Below are 17,795 nucleotides of genomic sequence, written 5' to 3' on the forward strand. Positions count from 1 at the left end.
GGCAATGAAAAAAATAAGAGAAGACAAAAAACCACTGGAATACAAGGGTCAAAAAAAATTTTTTCTATCCAGACATAAGTTTTGAACTCCTGAAGAAGAGGAAGGAGTTTAATGCAGCAAAAATGACCCTATGGAAAAAAGGTTATAAATTTATGTTAAAATACCCAGTGGTACTTAAAATAGTTATCCCGGGGCAGCAAAGCAAACTATTCTCAGATCCGGAAAAAGCACGAAAATTTGCAGAACAACTACAAAACAGACAGAGAGATGAAGAGATGTAACAAGAACAAAAATGACAACAAACTATATATATATATATATTAAAAAATAGAGTATAAGTAAGAACTAAGAAGGGAAAGAAAGGGAAGAAAGGAAGTAAGGAGGGAATTAAGAGAGTGACCTTTGTTATATATGAAGATTAAAATCTTTTCGGGGGGGCTGGGTGGGGGAAAATAACTGTCACTGCGAAATCAGTTGACGCTTGCGAGCGGATTCGCAAATCCAAATGGAGAGTGGAGATGTGGTTGCCCGACAAGGAACAAAGGGCAACTCAGAAAGGGGAGGGACTGTTGGGGTTAAAGGAATTTTAGATATGAGAATAGTGGAAATATTTTATGTTTTAGAAATGTTGTCTTATAATGTGTTCAAAAAAAGAAAGCAGAAATGGATAAGAAGGGAAGGTGGTGATGAGGAAACGGAAGGGAAAGATAAACAAAGTATGAAATGACTATGTTGAACTATATGATTTTAAATATTAATGGAATACATAACCAAATCAAAAGGAAGAAACTGTTAAATTTACTGAAAAAAGAAAAAATTGATATAGCATTCGTACAAGAAACACATCTAACTGAAGTGGAACACAAGAAATTAAAGAGAGATTGGATAGGACAGCAGCATCATATAATTCAAAAGCCAGAGGAGTAGCTATATTAATCAATAAAAATGTATCAATCAAAATAGAAGAGGAAATAATAGATCCAGCAGGGAGATATGTAATGATAAAATGTCAGATATATTCAGAATTTTGGAATTTACTCAATGTATACTCACCTAATGAAGAAGATCAAAAATTTATGCAAGATATTTTTTTGAAGATAGCAGATACGCAAGGGAACATACTAATAGGAGGGGATTTTAACCTAATTTGGACTCAAACATGGATAAAACTGGAAAAAAAACTAACAGAAAGAACAAAGTAACCAAATTTATAATTAAATCGATGCAAGAAATGCAACTTTTGGATATATGGAGGAAACAACACCCAAAAGAAAAGGAATATTCATATTATTCAGATAGACACAAAACATACTCAAGGATAGACCTATTCCTGTTATCAGCCCACATTTAAGGGATAGTTAGGAAAACGGAATATAAAGCTAGACTATTATCGGATCACTCACCCCTGTTATTGGCAATAGAGCTAGAGGACATCCCACCAAGAATGTATAGATGGAGATTAAACTCCATGCTACTTAAAAGACAGCATTTTAGAGAAATAATTGAACGACAAATTAAAATGTACCTTGAAATAAATATGGAATCAGTGAAAGATAAGTTTATACTATGGGACACAATGAAAGCGTTCATCAGAGGGCAAATAATAAGTTATGTAACTAAGATGAAGAAGGACTACAATCGGGAAACAGAACAGTTGAAAGGGAAATAACAAATACAGAAAAAGAATTAGCAATAAAGGAAGATACAACTAAAAGAAGAGAATTGGCAGACAAAAAAATAAAATATGAAACACTACAAACATACAAGGTTGAGAAGAACATAATGAAGACAAAACAAATATTACGAGCTAGGAGAAAAAAAACGCACAAAATTCTAGCATGGCAATTTAAGACAGAACAAACTAAAAGAATGGTATTGGCATTAAGGAAAAAGGACAAACAAATTACATATAATCCAACGGAGATCAATGAAAACTTCAGAGAATTCTATGAACAACTATATCAAACTGAAAACGAAGGGAAAGAAGACAAAATAGATGAATTTCTAACTAAAATTGAACTACCGAAATTACAAACAGAGGAGCAAAATAAATTAATAAAACCATTTGAAATAGAAGAATTACAGGAGATATTAAAAAAACTACCGAACAATAAAACACCAGGAGAGGATGGATTCCCAATAGAATCCTATAAAACATTTAAAGACTTATTAATTCCTTCACTCCTGGAAGTAATCAACCAGATTGATAAAACACAAAACATACCAGATTCATGCAAAACAGCAATAATTACAGTAATACCAAAGACAGGGAAAGATCCACTAGCACCAGCATCATATAGACCAATATTCTATATGTCGGGAGAGAAGAGGAGAGGAGAGGAGAGAGGAGAAGGACAGAGAAGAAACGAGTCGGGGGCAGGTAAGAAAACTTTTTTAAAAGTCTCTTACCGGGGCCTGCGGAGAGGAGTCGGCGTCAGAGGCGGCCATTGGTCGGACGGGCCTACAGGAGAGCGTGTCAGGAAGGTAAGGTCTTTTTAAGGGCTCTTACTGGGGACAGAGCCTAGCAGTCGGGAGAGGAGAGGAGAGGAGAGAGGAGAAGGACAGAGAAGAAACGAGTCGGGGGCAGGTAAGAAAACTTTTTAAAAAGTCTCTTACCGGGGCCTGCGGAAAGGAGTCGGCGTCGGAGGCGGCCATTGGTCGGACGGGCCTACAGGAGAGCGTGTAGGGGTTAATTGGTAAAAGGCCAATAAATAAGAGGGACAGCGAGCGAGTGGCCCAGCGAGCGAGTGGCCCAGTGAAGGAGTGGGACTTCCAAGCTTTGGTGGCCCAGCGAAGGAGTGGGACTTCCAGGCTTTGGCTCATCAGGCTTCGGCGAAAGCAGGTGGAGCGAAAGGTTGGCTGTTTTTAATTAACACTTCCTAGGTGAGTGCACTGTACATTAAAAACCTGAGCCATGCCTATGGGGTTAGTGCTCTGCTCAAGTTGCCAGATGTGGGAGCCATGGGTGACCTCCACCCTCCCAAATGACCATATCTGTGCCAGGTGCAAAGAGGTGGGGTTCCTTAGGGGCCGAGTTGATGAACTGGAGCTCCAGCTTGATGACCTTAGGCTCGCAAGAGAGAGTGAGGAGGTAAGCGACAGGACCTTAAATCTTCCCACAGGACATACCTGCAGGGGATGTAATGAGACACAAGCATTAAAAAATAAAATTAAAGCTTGATGATCTGAGGCTTATCAGGGAGAGTGAAGAATTTATAGATACAACGCTCAGGGAAGTGCTTACCCCTGGATTGGGGGGGGTCAGGTAAGTGGACTACTGTCAGGGGAGGGGGGAAAGTTACTAGCTCTGTGGTGAGCACCCCGGTGCCTACTGCTCTTAGCAACAAATATAGTGTATTGGATGTAGTTGGGGAAGATAACCTGCCAGAGGTTGTACCAAGGGAACCAGTGGTGCGGAAAGGAAGGAAGGGGAACAAGGTGGTCATTGGGGACTCCATCGTCAGGGGAACAGACAAAAGATTCTGCGAACCTGACAAGTGTTCCCGTATGGTGTGTTGCCTCCCAGGAGCCAGGGTGTGAGACGTCTCGGATAGGGTTCAGAGTATCCTGGGGGGGGAAGGTGAATGGCCAGAAGTCCTGATACACCTGGGTACAAATGACGTGGATAAGATGAAGGAGGAGAACCTGAAGAGGGACTACCGTGAGCTCGGAAGGAGGTTAAGAAGCAGAACCTCCAGGATTGTAATCTCGGGGCTGCTACCTGTGCTGTACATGGGTGGGGGCAAAAATAATAAAATCAGGAGGTTAAATGTGTGGCTGGAGGAATGGTGCAGAGTGCAGGGATTCAGGTTCATTGACCATTGGGATCTCTTCTGGGGAAGACAAGGCCTCTACAGGAGGGATGGTTTACACCTGAATGCAATGGGGGCCAATATACTGGGAGTTAGGTTTAAAAATGCTGTCAGATTTGATTTAAACTAATTTGGCAGGGGGAAAGGAACAGGACTGATAGGGAAGCAGATAGGAGAGTGAATATAGGGGTGGTTCCGTTAGACGGTGAAACAATAAGGAAAAAGGGAACTAAAAAGAATAGGAGAGTAGGGGCAAGTGCATCGAGAACAAAGGTGGAGGGAGAAAGGAGATATGGTATCAAGGTATTGTGTATGAATGCACGGAGTGTAAGGAATAAAATGGATGAGCTTGAGGCACAAATGGCAATGGGAGGTTATGACGTTGTCGGAGTAACGGAGACATGGCTGCGGGAAGGGCAGGATTGGGAAATAAATGTTCCCGGGTACACGTCCTATAGAAAAGACAGAAAGTTAGGAAGAGGAGGTGGGGTAACCCTGTTGGTAAGAAATGAAATTCAGGCGTTTGAAAGGAAAGACATTGAAACAGGTGGGGTAGAGTCTGTTTGAATAGAATTAAGAAATTGTAAAGGCATGAGGACCATAAAGGGGGTCATTTACAGGCCTCCGAAAAGTAGCTTAGATATCAGTAGAAGTATAAATCAGGAATTAAGAGTGGCATGTCAAAGTGGTAGCAATACAGTAGTTATGGGGGACTTTAACATGAAGGTGGACTGGGATAATCAGACGGGGGCCTGAGCACAAGAGACTGAGTTTATTGAATGTCTACGAGATACTTTCTTGGAGAAGCTAGTGGAGGAACCTACCAGGGGAAGTCAATTCTGGACTTGGTGCTGTGCAGTGACGCAGAGTTGATAAGTGACCTCGATGTAGGGGAGCCATTAGGGAATAGTGACCATGGTATGGTTACTTTTGAGCTGCAATTAGAAAGGGAAAAAGAAAGGAAGTCAGAAGCATCTGTACTGCAGTTAAATAAAGGGGATTATGTAGCTATGAGGGAGGAGCTAGCCAAAATAAAATGGAAAGATACACTAGCTGGGAGGACAACTGGGGAAAAATGGCAGGTATTTTTGGACATTTTTCACAGGTTTCAGGACAAATTTATTCCAAAGTGGAGGAAAGGCTCTAGGAGATGCAAATGGCAGCCGTGGCTATCTAATGAAATCAAGTGTAATATCAAATCCAAAGGGAGTAAGTATAAGATAGCGAAGCGGAGTGGGAAGTTAGAGGATTGGGAAACCTTCAAAGAGCATCAGAGGGTAACTAAGAAAGTCATAAGAGAGGGAAAAATAAAGTACGAGAGGAAATTAGCAAATAATATAATGGAGGATAGCAAAAGCTTTTTTAAATATGTGAAGAGGAAGAAATTGGTTCGGTCTAAAATTGGTCCATTAAGAATGGAAAAGGGTGGAATTATTACCGGAAACAAGGAGATGGCTGAGGAATTTAACAAATACTTTGCAACTGTCTTCACCAAGGAGGATATAGGTTATGGTCAGTTAGGGTGTAGTGGTCATGCGGTATCAAGAGACTTGGGGAACTTTCCTGGGGAAGTAGGGGATCTAATGGATATCCGGATCCAGAAACAGGAGGTTGTGAGTAAATTGTTGGGACTGAGGGCTGATAAATCCCCAGGGCCTGATGGGCTGCATCCCAGGGTGCTTAAAGAAGTTGCTATGGAAATTGTGGAAGCACTGGTCGACATTTTCCAAAGTTCCATAGATTCGGGGGAGGTCCCTGAGGATTGGAGAGTGGCTGATGTGGTGCCGATTTTTAAGAAGGGAGGGAGGGAGAAAACGGGAAATTATAGACCGGTCAGCCTGACGTCGGTGGTGGGGAAGATATTGGAGTCTATCATAAAAGGAGTAATAGCAGAACACTTAGGCAGAAATAATAGTATAAGGGGTAGTCAGCATGGATTCCTTAAGGGTAAGTCATCCTTGACTAACCTTCTGGAATTTTTCGAGGATGTGACAAAGAGGGTGGACTTGGGAGAGCCAGTGGATATGGTGTATTTGGACTTCCAGAAGACCTTTGATAAGGTACCGCACGGGAGACTAGTGGGCAAGATCAGGGAGCATGGTATTGGAGGTAAGGTGCTGACATGGATAGGAAATTGGTTAAGAAATAGGAAACAGAAGGTTGGGGTAGGCGGGTCTTTTTCAGGATGGCAGGATGTGACGAGTGGAGTGCCGCAGGGATCGGTATTGGGTCCTCAGTTGTTTGTGATTTATGTAAATGATTTGGATGAGGGGATTATTAATAACTTGAGCAAATTTGCAGATGACACGAAACTGGGTGGCGGTGTGGGATGTGAGGAGGATGTCAGGAAAATGCAGAGGGACTTGGACAGGTTGGGGGAGTGGGCTGCTGAATGGAAGATGACGTTCAATGTAAGCAAATGTGAGGTTATCCATTTTGGGGGCAATAATAGGAAAGCTGAGTATTATTTAAATGGAGACAAGATAGGGAGTGGGGAGGAGCAAATGGATCTGGAAGTACTTGTTCACCGGTCACTGAAGACTAGCATGCAGGTTCAGAAAGCTGTGAAGAAGGCAAATGGCATGTTGGCTTTCATAAAGAGGGGATTGGAGTATAGGAACAGAGTCGCCCTTCTGCAGTTGTACAAGGCCCTGGTGAGACCCCACCTGGAGTATTGCGTCCAGTTCTGGCCTCCAATTTTGAGGAAGGACATACTAGCTATAGAGGGTGTGCAGCGCAGATTTACAAGGTTAGTTCCAGGGATGGCGGGGTTGACATATGCTGAAAGGCTAGAAAAACTGGATTTGTATCCGATGGAGTTTAGAAGGATGAGGGGGGACATGATTGAGGTATACAAAATTATCAGGGGGATAAACAGGGTGAAGTCGGATTACTTGTTCCCAATGATGGGGGAGACGAGGACTAGAGGGCATAGTTTGAGAATACAGGGTAGGCCCTTTAGGACGGAGATGAGAAAACATTTTTTTACCCAGAGAAGTGTGAATCTGTGGAATGCTCTGCCACAGAGGGTGGTAGAGGCAGATTCGCTGATTATGTTCAAAAGAGAGTTAGATAAGACTCTAGTGGGCAAAGGAGTTAAGGGTTATGGGGATAAAGCTGGAAAGGGGTACTGATGGTAGTGATCAGCCATGATCTGTAAAATGGCGGTGCTGGCTCGACGGGCCGAAGGGCCTACTCCAGCTCCTATTGTCTATTGTCTATAATATCTCCACTTAACACAGATTATAAGATAATAGCTAAACTATTAGCAAACAGATTGGCCGACTATGTACCAAAAATAGTAAACCTAGACCAAACTGGATTTATTAAAAAAAGACGAACAACGTACAATATCTGTAAATTTATTAACTTAATTCATGCAGTAGAAGGAAATAAAACTCCAACAGTAGCGGTTGCTTTAGACGCAGAGAAGGCCTTTGACAGAGTAGAATGGAATTATTTATTCAAAGTACTACAAAATTTCAGCCTACCAGAGAAATATATTAATTGGATTAAAGCATTATATAAGGGGCCATTGGCGAAAGTGACAGTAAATGGATATATATCAAAACAATTTAACTTAAGCAGATCAACAAGGCAGGGAAGTCCACTATCTCCCTCACTGTTCGCGTTAGCTATAGAACCACTAGCAGAACTGATAAGAACAGAAAATAAAATAAAAGGGATAAAAATAAAAGAGAAGGAATATAAAATCAGTCTATTTGCTGATGATGTTATAATATACTTAACAGAACCAGAAATATCAATAAAAGAATTACATAGGAAATTGAAGGAATATGGAGAAGTATCGGGGTACAAGATCAACGCAAATAAAAGTGAAGCAATGCCAATGAATAATGCGGATTTCACAAAGTTTAAGAAAGAATCACCATTTTGATGGCAAACACAAGCAATGCGATACCTATGTATACAACTAAATAAAAATCTCGGCCATCTATATAAACTAAATTATCATCCATTAATGAAAAAATTACAAGACGACTTAGAGCATTGGAAAGACTTACCACTAACACTGATAGGAAGGATAAACTGTATTAAAATGAACATTTTCCCAAGGATACAATACCTATTTCAGTCATTACCAATTCACCTAACAGAGAAATTCTTCAAGGAGCTAAAGAAAATAATAAGGAAATTCTTATGGAAAGGGGTGAATCCGAGGATAGCACTAGATAAATTAACAGAATGGTACAAACAAGGAGGCTTACAACTACCAAACTTTAAGAATTATTATAGAGCCGCACAATTAAGATACCGATCAGATTTTTATCAAACAAGGGAAAAACCAGATTGGACCAGATTAGAACTAGATAAAATAGGGGAGAAGATATGAATGGATGAAAAATTGGTGCAACATAGGAATTCACCGGTATTGCATCATCTGCTCAACATTTGGAAGAAGATTCACGAAGAAAGGAATAAAACAAATTACCAACTACCAAAACTAATATTGACGCAAAATCAACGAATCCCTTTCACAATAGATAACCTTTCCTTCAGAGAATGGGAGAGAAAAGGGATCAAAAGAATAGAAAATTGTTTTTCGGGAAATAAATTATTATCTTTTGAACAAATGAAGGATAAATATAATATAACTCACGATACAATGTTTGCATACCACCACCAACTGAAAACCTACTTGAAGGACAAATTGGGAAACAGTCTGAGCTTACCAGAAGGAAGCAATTTTGAATATGTGATTACAGACACAATGACAATTAAAAAATTTATAACAAACATGTACATCAATCTGCAAGAAAAGGAGAATGAGAAAACTAACGGTAAACCTAAACAAAATTGGGAACAAGATCTAAACATAAAGATAAAGAATGAAACATGGGAAAAGCTATGCTCCGGAACTATGAGAAATACAATAAACACGAGGTTACGCATGATACAATATAATTGAATACACAGGCTATACATCACACCTCAAAAGTTAAATAAATGGGACCCAACAGTATCAGACAGATATTTTTGCTGTAAAAAGGAAACGGGAACAACAATTCATGCAATTTGGACATGTGAGAAAGTGAAAAAATTTTGGGAAGATCTAAACCAGATATTAAATAAAATCACAAAAAGCAATATACCAAAAAAACCCAGAGATCTTCCTCCTAAGTAATATAAGAAATAAAGAATTTGGACTCGATTTGGATGGAGCACAAAAAAGATTTGTTATGATAGCCCTAGCTGTAGCAAAAAAATGTATTATGTCAACCTGGAAATTAGAAGACAACTTGAGAATACAACAATGGTATATAGAAATGAATAAATGTAATCCATTAGAAAAAATAACATATAATTTAAGAAATAACATCACAATATTCGAACAAATATGGGAGCCATACATGAAATACAATAGAGAAATCCTACCATGGACTTCCACCACCTAAAATGACAGAAGGAGAAGACAACGAAAAGAACTGACTCAGTAAAATTTATTGTTTATTTTTATTAAGTGACAACATTGTTTAACGGGTTTAATGTATCTTATAGATTGAACTTCAAATAAATGGGAAAGGGGGTGAGGGAGGGAGGGAAGAGAGGGGGAAAAAGGGGGAGAAAATGACACTGTATATATTCAAGAGAAAAAATGTCTGTATGTATCTTGATCAATATGGTTTATAGTGTGAAAAATAAAAAAATTTAAAAAAAAAAGGAAGTCAGGAGAACATGAACCAGTCCTCATTAAGGGCTCAGCAGTGGAGAAGGCCAAGAGCTTCAAATTCCTGGCTGTCAACATTTCTGATGATCTGTCCTGGGGCCTCCATATCAATGCAATCATGAACAGTTATACTTTGTGAGGAGTTTGAAGAGATTTGGTATGTCACCGAAGACTATCAAACTTCTACAGATGTATCATGGAGAACATTCTGTCTGGTTGCATCACTCTGGTACGGAGGTGCCAATACATAGGACCAGAAAAACCTAGAGGGTTGTGAACTCAGCCAGCAATATCACAGACACCAGTCTTCACTCCATTGAGGACATCTGCAAGAGGTGGTACCTTAAGAAAGCAGCCTCTATCCTCAAGGACCCTCATCACCCAGGCCATGCCCTGCTACTATCAGGAAGGAGGTATAGAAGACTGAAGATAAATGCCCAATGGTTTGAAGCATTGACGGTAGATGGAGGAATTCAGAGTCCCGACCGTCTCTAAGATGTCCTGAACAGCCCACATAACGTTCCACTGCGGTAACCTGAACCTCCCACTCCACAGCTTTGTGTTCTGAGAGGCAATCCAATGAGAATAATGGGGACAGGTGAGAAATTTAATGTCACCAATTTAAAAAACGTTAAAGGTTATCCCCTTTTGGTGACATTTAATTTCTTTCTGGTCTCCTCACCCTGTCATTTGAACAGAGGTGGTCTCCGGGGTCACTTAATGTCACTCTAAAGTGCAGAATGTACCCTCTTATTTCTTGTATCGATATGCACTTGTACAGTATTTTCTCATTCTGGTTTGTAACAGCAGCTCATGTTTAATTAGTGTTGGCAGAGGTGGAGTTGCCCAGTGCTTTTTGTGGGCGGGGGGGAGGTAGTATTGGATCCAAACGACAACAGCTTGTGCTTAAACATGGGAACCCATCCCAAGGTGTGTTGTTCAGCAAACAGTGACCCAGACCCATGTTATGAGATGGTGGGTTGTATGAGCAGAAGTTTGCCTAGAGAGTTGGGTTTTCAGAAGCAAAATAAAGCATCGAGGTTTACGGAAGGAATCTTGGAAGGTCGGACTTGGTCACCCGAAGATACAGCTGGAGGTGGAAGAGGAGAGGGGATCTGGGAGGGACTTGGAAGCAGGTATGAGAGCGTTTAACTGGAGGAATGGCTCACCCTGGAGCCTTGGACTGCACAGGACTTGGAGCGGTGGAAAACATAGTCCAAAAGTTGGGGCCAGTGATACACAGAATGTATGTGTGCTATAAAGCTCTTCACTCTTCCCCTCTACCAACAATCCTCCAGATGCCATTTGTCATGGAAGTGATCACCTCGATCTTCAGGACTATTTGTACAAAAGGTACAATTTCTTGGAACTTTGCAAATTTTAACCTTGCTGCAGCTGACAAATTTACAAAAAAAAATCCAATTAATCAGATTAAATCAATGGAACTTGAAGACTATGCCTTTGTAAACAGCCCTTTTTAACTGTATTTGTGCCTGTATATATAAAGTGTATATATTTGTAAGCAGAAAAAAATTTAAATCTATTGACCAAAAAAAAAGCACTTACAACCTGTCTTCCACATGGGGTTTTCCACAAGTTTGCCAGCTTGTCTTGTTCCAGTCCCAGCTGCTGTTGCTGGCTGTAACACTGTAGAAATGAGCTCCCTCTCTCTCTGAGAGAAAGTCTGTTTGACTCTCTCTGCTTGCAAAACTACATGACCCTCTTAGAACAGCTCCAGACAATCTGCTGCTCCAACAAGATCTTTCATCGGTTGCCTTTTTGTAAACAACAATCCATTAGTGAAGTCTCTTGGGCACTCTCCAAAGCTCTTGCAAAGACTGTTGGCCCCGACATGTCTAGCATGGGACAGAGCTCCAGTATTTTAAATAAGATCTGTTTTAAAGTGTTTTTATGTGACCTACTCAAACAAACATTTCCTAATTTATCTCCCAAAAACATATCTATATACTCTGTCACAATTAGACTTTCACTGCTGCAGTTATAACTAAGATATGAATTGTTTCATCTTATTAAATTAATCCAAGGTTATGGTTTCTGGAGCATTAACTTAAAATTCCAACTTTAATCACTGAATTTCTGACTTGCAAGTTTCCTGTTCTGTTTTCCAGCAGTATTAGTGTCTGGTTCATTCTAATTGGCAGGGCATTTACAATTATGATTAGTTAATGCATAAATTTGGCTTGGACGTGCTTATATGTTGATTTTAATTCTGATATTGAGATGAAATGGAGAAAATAGAAGGAGCATATAAACTCGAGTGAACTGCCACTCCATTTCACCACCATTTCTTTTCCTCCTCATCCCACTGCCCAACTCCTCATTCCTCAATTGCAACTCCTCAGTTCCCTACTCCACCTCCTCATCCTGCTGTTTCTCCCTTCCACTCCTTCTTCCTTCCACCCTCTGCATTTTTTCTTTTCCCTTTCTATTTCTCCCCTCCCACAGCTCCTTCTACCCCTTCTCTGCCTCCTTCATTCCATTTCCCTTCTTTTACCCATTTTTCCCTTTTCTTCCTCCCTTGACTTACCTCCTAATTTTCCCCCCACTATTCCCAAGGCTTAATGGGGACTTTTTTAGGGAAACAGAATGGCAGAAGGAAAATGAGAGCCATTTGTTGGGGAAACAAAAGTTGAAGTAACATTGAATAAGGTTAAAAAAGGATCAAACCCACTATTTGGTGATCTGAGAGTAACAAGAAGGTAGAAAAAGAAATTAGGTGTGAATAATTACACTCACTCTGAAGAAAGTGCTTCCACTGTAATAATCGCCAGGGAGTTCCATGCTTTAGACCCAACAATAATGAAGAACTGGTGATATATTGAAATATGAAAGTCTGCAGATACTGTTATTGTAATAAAAACTCAGCAGGTCTCGCAGCATCCATAGGAGATAAAGATATCTCCAGATTGTAGTATACCTTGAAGAAGGGCTCAGGGATTTGGACTTGCTCTAAGGTTAAGAATTTTTGGTTACAAGTTAAATTGTTTTTGCAGTGAGTATTAAAAGGAAGTTTACAGCTTGATCCAATGTTATTTTTATTAGGAGATATTAAGTCGATTGTTTTAGGATTGAGATTGACTATGTACCAAATTGAATTTTTAAGTTTAGCTCTGGCTGTTTCTAAAAAATATTTGGCTATTACTTGGAAATCTGATTTAGATTTAGGAATGCAAAGATAGAATGCTGAAATGAAATCCTGTGTTCCTTTAGAGGGATGAATATCTTTTTTTTGTATAAGTATGGAGCCCATATTTAAAAACTCTTGGTATTAAAATTTAATCTCCCAATCTGCTCCGGTGGATATCTCAGTTTCCGCAGCTAAAAAGCTGATTATTGTTGTTCTTAGTGATAATCTCCTTCTTTCTTTCTTTGTAGATGGGTAGGGGAGGAGGGAGGGTTTTAGTTGGGTGGATGAGGGAGGTTTATTCAATTATATAATGTTTGTATCGATATATTATAACTAATGTCATATGATTTAAAATTGTAAATAAAATATTTTTTTAAAAAAAGAAGAGTAATATATTTTTACCTCCAGTGGACACTGCGAGATCTTCTGAGTTCCTCCAGCATTTCTGTGTTTTCACTAACTGGTGATATATTTTCAAGCCGTGATCAGTGACTTGGAGGGGAACTTGAAGAGGCTAATGTCCTTGTATGCCTCCTGAGCTTGTCCTTCATGGTTATGGAGGTTGTTGATAGGGAAGTGCTGACAGAGTACTCAGATGAATAATTGCATTATGTTTTGTAGTCTGTGATGGAGGGAATGAGTTAAATCTTACGGGGTTGGGGGGAGGCGGTTGTGGATTACCAAACATGTGAGTTACTAAATCCTGGATTGTGTTGAACTTCTTGAGAATTGTTGAAGTTGGATTCATCTGTTCTGGTAAAGGCAACTCTATCATACTCTTAACCTCAATCATGTGACATTTGTCAGAATGCCCTGTGCCTGACCTTGTAGCCATGGTACTATGATGCTGTAGTAATTCCTGGGACATTTGTGATTGTGTACCAAGTGATGGAACTGGCATTGAACTTCAAAATCAGTGATTAGATTCCCTCTTGTTGGATATTGCCACTACCCAACACTTACTATGAAACTGAAATACTCTAAATGGTTTCCTTCTGCCACATTCATCTTGTCATCTGACTCAAAGTGGAATGAGAAAACACATGATCACCTAACTTTAAAACTGAAGACAGAATTAATTGGACAATACTTACTTGCTCTTTATACTTTTGGCTTCCATACATAACATACTGGGGTGCAAGACTGTAGATCATGTAACTTGTGTGAAGAACCATCAGGAGTAGAATCATACAAAGGAAAAGGAGAGCTTGGGGGCGTGTTCTGCCTGGTCTTATCTTGTACAACTATTTGAAAGAGGCAAGAAATAAAGAGCAAGTTAAGCCACTTAAGATTACTTAAAATTCTGCCAGGTGGCGTAAAACAAAAGGTGATAAACTAACTACCTAAATACAACCATAAATTGCCAGGATGAAATCCAACCTCTGATGGCCGAATTTCAAAAAAACCTAGGATTGGATTTTCCACAATGCTCAGATCAATAACATTGCTGCTGCAATGAATCTACTTAAATTTAAAGTTTCCTACTTTTCCATAAATTTGAGCAATTACAATACTTCAAGTTTCAAGTAACACTTTTTCAAAATTTCTATTTTTACCATTTTGCATTGAGCTTTATTTAAAATTATTTCTAATTTTAGACTTTCTGTAAAATATGTAAATGCTTATGAAGTAGGAGAAGCAAAATAAAAGTACAACAGGGAGAAACAATGACTTAGCACATTGGCTCCCAAACTCAAACCAATCCCAGACAACAAAATCTATATGAACAATTTCTACCTTAAGGAATGTTTCACAGTTTCAAATCAGCAGCTTGTCAAAATGCTACAAGAGCACACGTCTCATCCACTGGATTTTACAGTGCTCTATTAACAAACTGTGAGAGTATTCGGCAATCAATTATTGTTTGCTTTATCACTAAAAATACTGATATCATCACTTCCCTTTATCCTGCTCAGCCACCCTCACTCTCAGACACGAAATACATGTATGTACTCAAGAAATAAAATTACCCTTATCCAGAAAAACCAGATGCCCATGTTTCGAATTCCTGCCATGGATGTGAAGATTATGTACATCGTAATGATGGCAATCAGAATAAAATCCAATGGGAATACCTGAGGAGCAAATTTAAAGACAGAAAATCAATGTTGTGTTTGTAAACATAATTTACACTAGTTGGGTACAAGTAAAATGGAGTTGTTATAAGCTCACATTTTATTTAGTAACTACACTTAAAGGGTTAACACAGGCTAAAAATCTTTCATAACAAGACCTTTCCATAGCAAAAACATCCACAGCTTGTGGTTAGACAGAAGGCACCATCAAGTAGGAACCATAAACAAAGTTAATGGTTTGGAAGAACAAAAGGAACAATGATTGTTATTTCAGGAAGAAAGACCAGATGGGACATTTGCAAGTCATATGATTATGAGTCATGTTTTGGGAAACTGAAACAGAAAATATTTCAGTATTGATCAAGCAAGTCATGTGATTGAGACACAAAGAAGAAAAATTGATTAATAAGTAACCAGAGATCTGAAAGACAGAGTAGTGAAGGACTTAATGTAAAATGGACACCTGCTGTTTTCTTTTTGTCAGGGGGAAACAGTAATCTGCTGTGACCATTGGATTGGACATTTTTGATTGACCCATATCTGGGTAAAAGAAGCAGGAGAATTGTATTATTGGATCATGACTATTATTACTGTCATTTCATCTGACCCTTGACTGGGTTCTTGGAAGCATCGTGAAAGTCACAAGTTTCAATTCCCCTATGCAAGGAACATGGAAATGAAAGAACATTTTTCTGGAAGCAACTTGACAAGAATTTGTGAGTTAAGGGCAGTCTGATGTCTCAGTGTCTCACCTACTTCATAATTACTTCTGAACATCAGTTTAAAGGTTTTGAGTTTCAACACAGGATTTCTAAGACTGAACTTGGGAATTGACTTTTCAGAATTGTGCTTAAGTTTGGGTAATCTACACACACACACAAACACACACACACACACACACACACACACACACACACACACAAATGTGTATTTGCGCATAGTTAGGGTTAAGTTTAGATTTAAGAAAGATGTTACATTATTAGTAAGTACTAATAAAAATATTGTTTTAAAAATAACATTGTATTGGTGAATTTCTATTGCTCCTGGTCTATGATGTAAAGGATTAAAAAAAGAAAGCAATGTTCTGAATTGCGTCAAACCATTTAAAATTTATATTTTATTGTTTACAAATTCATATTCTGATATTGAGATAATCACATAGCACTAGATGCACTGCACCTTAAAGAAATGAGATTCTATCAGAAAATATCAATTTGCTTGATATGCAAATAGAATTCCATTGCATTTGTTTGACCATCACTAATCTGAAGCATGAAATGTTTTCTTCAAGAAAATCATACCCTCAGAGTAGTACAGTACAGGAGTAAAAATCAGTAAACACTAACAAAGAAAATGTGGAAAAAATGGAGAAATACATGGTAATTATTGGAATCAAAACATTGCATGGGGTGGCATGGTTAATGTCGTGGTTAGTGCAAAGGTATTACAGTGCCAGCGATTGGAACCGGGCTTCGAATTCCACTCTGTAAGGAGCTTGCACGTTCTCCCTGTGTGTGTAAGTTTTCCCTGATTCAAATCGTACCAAGGATTGCAGGTCAATTTGGGTAATTGGGCAGCATGGGCCCAAAAGGACCTGTTACTGTGCTGTATGTCTAAATTTAAAAGAAATATTAAAACATTAAAATAGAATAAACACAGACATCTATAACAAGGAGAACTCCCTGCTTCCTGTACTGCCATTAACTTGAACATTCACAAAGTCAAAGAATAAAACTGACTCACCCTTAAAAACATAAAACATCTCAACTATCAGTGTTCTAGATTTAATTCCAGGAAAGCTTTTGATATGTTGCTACACAAGTGATCAGCCAAGAAGGCAGTTTTAGGGTAGGTTGGGGGAGAGAGAACACAGGGATAAGCTAATGTTCTATTTTAGAGAAACATGTTCGAGCAAAGCCAAATTAGACATGAAAGATACAAAAATAGAAAAAAAAATTGAGTGCAAACCACATGAAGCATGACAAATGTCATAAGAGCAAAAGAGCGGGTAAATGGATTGATGAGATGAAAACTACATTTTTTTCAATATCTCTACACTGATAAGGATCTAACTGCTCAACAGAACTGTCAATGAGAAAATCTCTCTCTCTCTCCACAGTGGAACCCCATTATAACGTGATAATTTAGTTCCAAAAAAAAACCACATCATGAAAAAAGCACGTCCGCACTAAATCAGGGTTTCAAATGGTTGTAGTCACATTTGAAATTAAAGCACATATTAATTTTTAGTAAACCGAATTTCTCCACTCCTGGCGGCAGCCTGATGTCCCCCGCTCCTGGCAGCAGCTTGAAGTTCTTGCACTTGCTCCTGGCAGCAGCTCAATGCCCAAGTCTAATGACTCATCACGTTATATCTGGATTTGCATTAAATTAGGTCATGTTACATCTGGATTCCACTATATTGTGTGTGTGTATATTATATATATATATAGAGAGAGAGAGAGAGAGAGAGAGAGAGAGAGAGAGAGAGAGAGAGAGAGAGAGAGAGAGAGAGAGAGGGGGGGGTGGGGGGGGAAAGAGTGCATGCACACACATATCATAGCATCTTGGAATGCTATCAGCTTGTAAAATTCAACAATATACATACTTACAGTCTGTAGAACAAGCAGCAATTCATTTAAAGGATTTGCAAACTTAGTCTCAAACATTATAAATCCAGAATCAAAGCCCATTGAATGGAGTGCTTTATCCAGGCTGCAAAATATATCGAGAGAAAAAGAGAAAGATCAGTTTAAAATCTGCATGTGACAGAGAGAGCCTGTTTATTGTCCAAAAATAAATTTTGGAACATGACAAACACAACTCCAAGATGCCAATGAGAAAGCCAGTATACGAACAATGAGAATTACCCTGCTGAGTGAAAGAACATCAAAGCAGGTGCAGGCCATTCAATCCCCCGTTTGTTTCTGCAGTTCCAGCCCCCACATGCCTCACCTCCTCTTCAGATATACACATTTTCACATCTTTCAAAATTATATCTTTTCCTCATAAATAACCTCAATGTTTAGCCTTTATAACCTCCCAGGATACAGTTATTTAATTTTAATTTT

At 39.1% G+C, this 17,795-nt stretch overlaps 1 protein-coding gene across 2 annotated transcripts in view; it reads right to left on the reverse strand.

Annotated features, from left to right (window-relative positions):
- lmbrd1 (LMBR1 domain containing 1) overlaps positions 1-17,795 on the reverse strand; it is a 296,648-nt gene that overhangs the window by 58,154 nt on the left and 220,699 nt on the right. For both annotated transcript variants that reach the window (XM_069886140.1, XM_069886141.1), the window contains exons 11-13: positions 17,337-17,439; positions 14,620-14,724; positions 13,744-13,893 (exon numbers count right to left, since the gene is read on the reverse strand). In XM_069886140.1, the coding sequence (XP_069742241.1) occupies positions 13,744-13,893; positions 14,620-14,724; positions 17,337-17,439 (358 nt within the window). The remainder of the gene's footprint in view (positions 1-13,743; positions 13,894-14,619; positions 14,725-17,336; positions 17,440-17,795) is intronic.

This window comes from Narcine bancroftii, chromosome 6 (genome assembly GCF_036971445.1).
Source record: "Narcine bancroftii isolate sNarBan1 chromosome 6, sNarBan1.hap1, whole genome shotgun sequence".
Lineage (NCBI taxonomy): Eukaryota > Metazoa > Chordata > Chondrichthyes > Torpediniformes > Narcinidae > Narcine > Narcine bancroftii.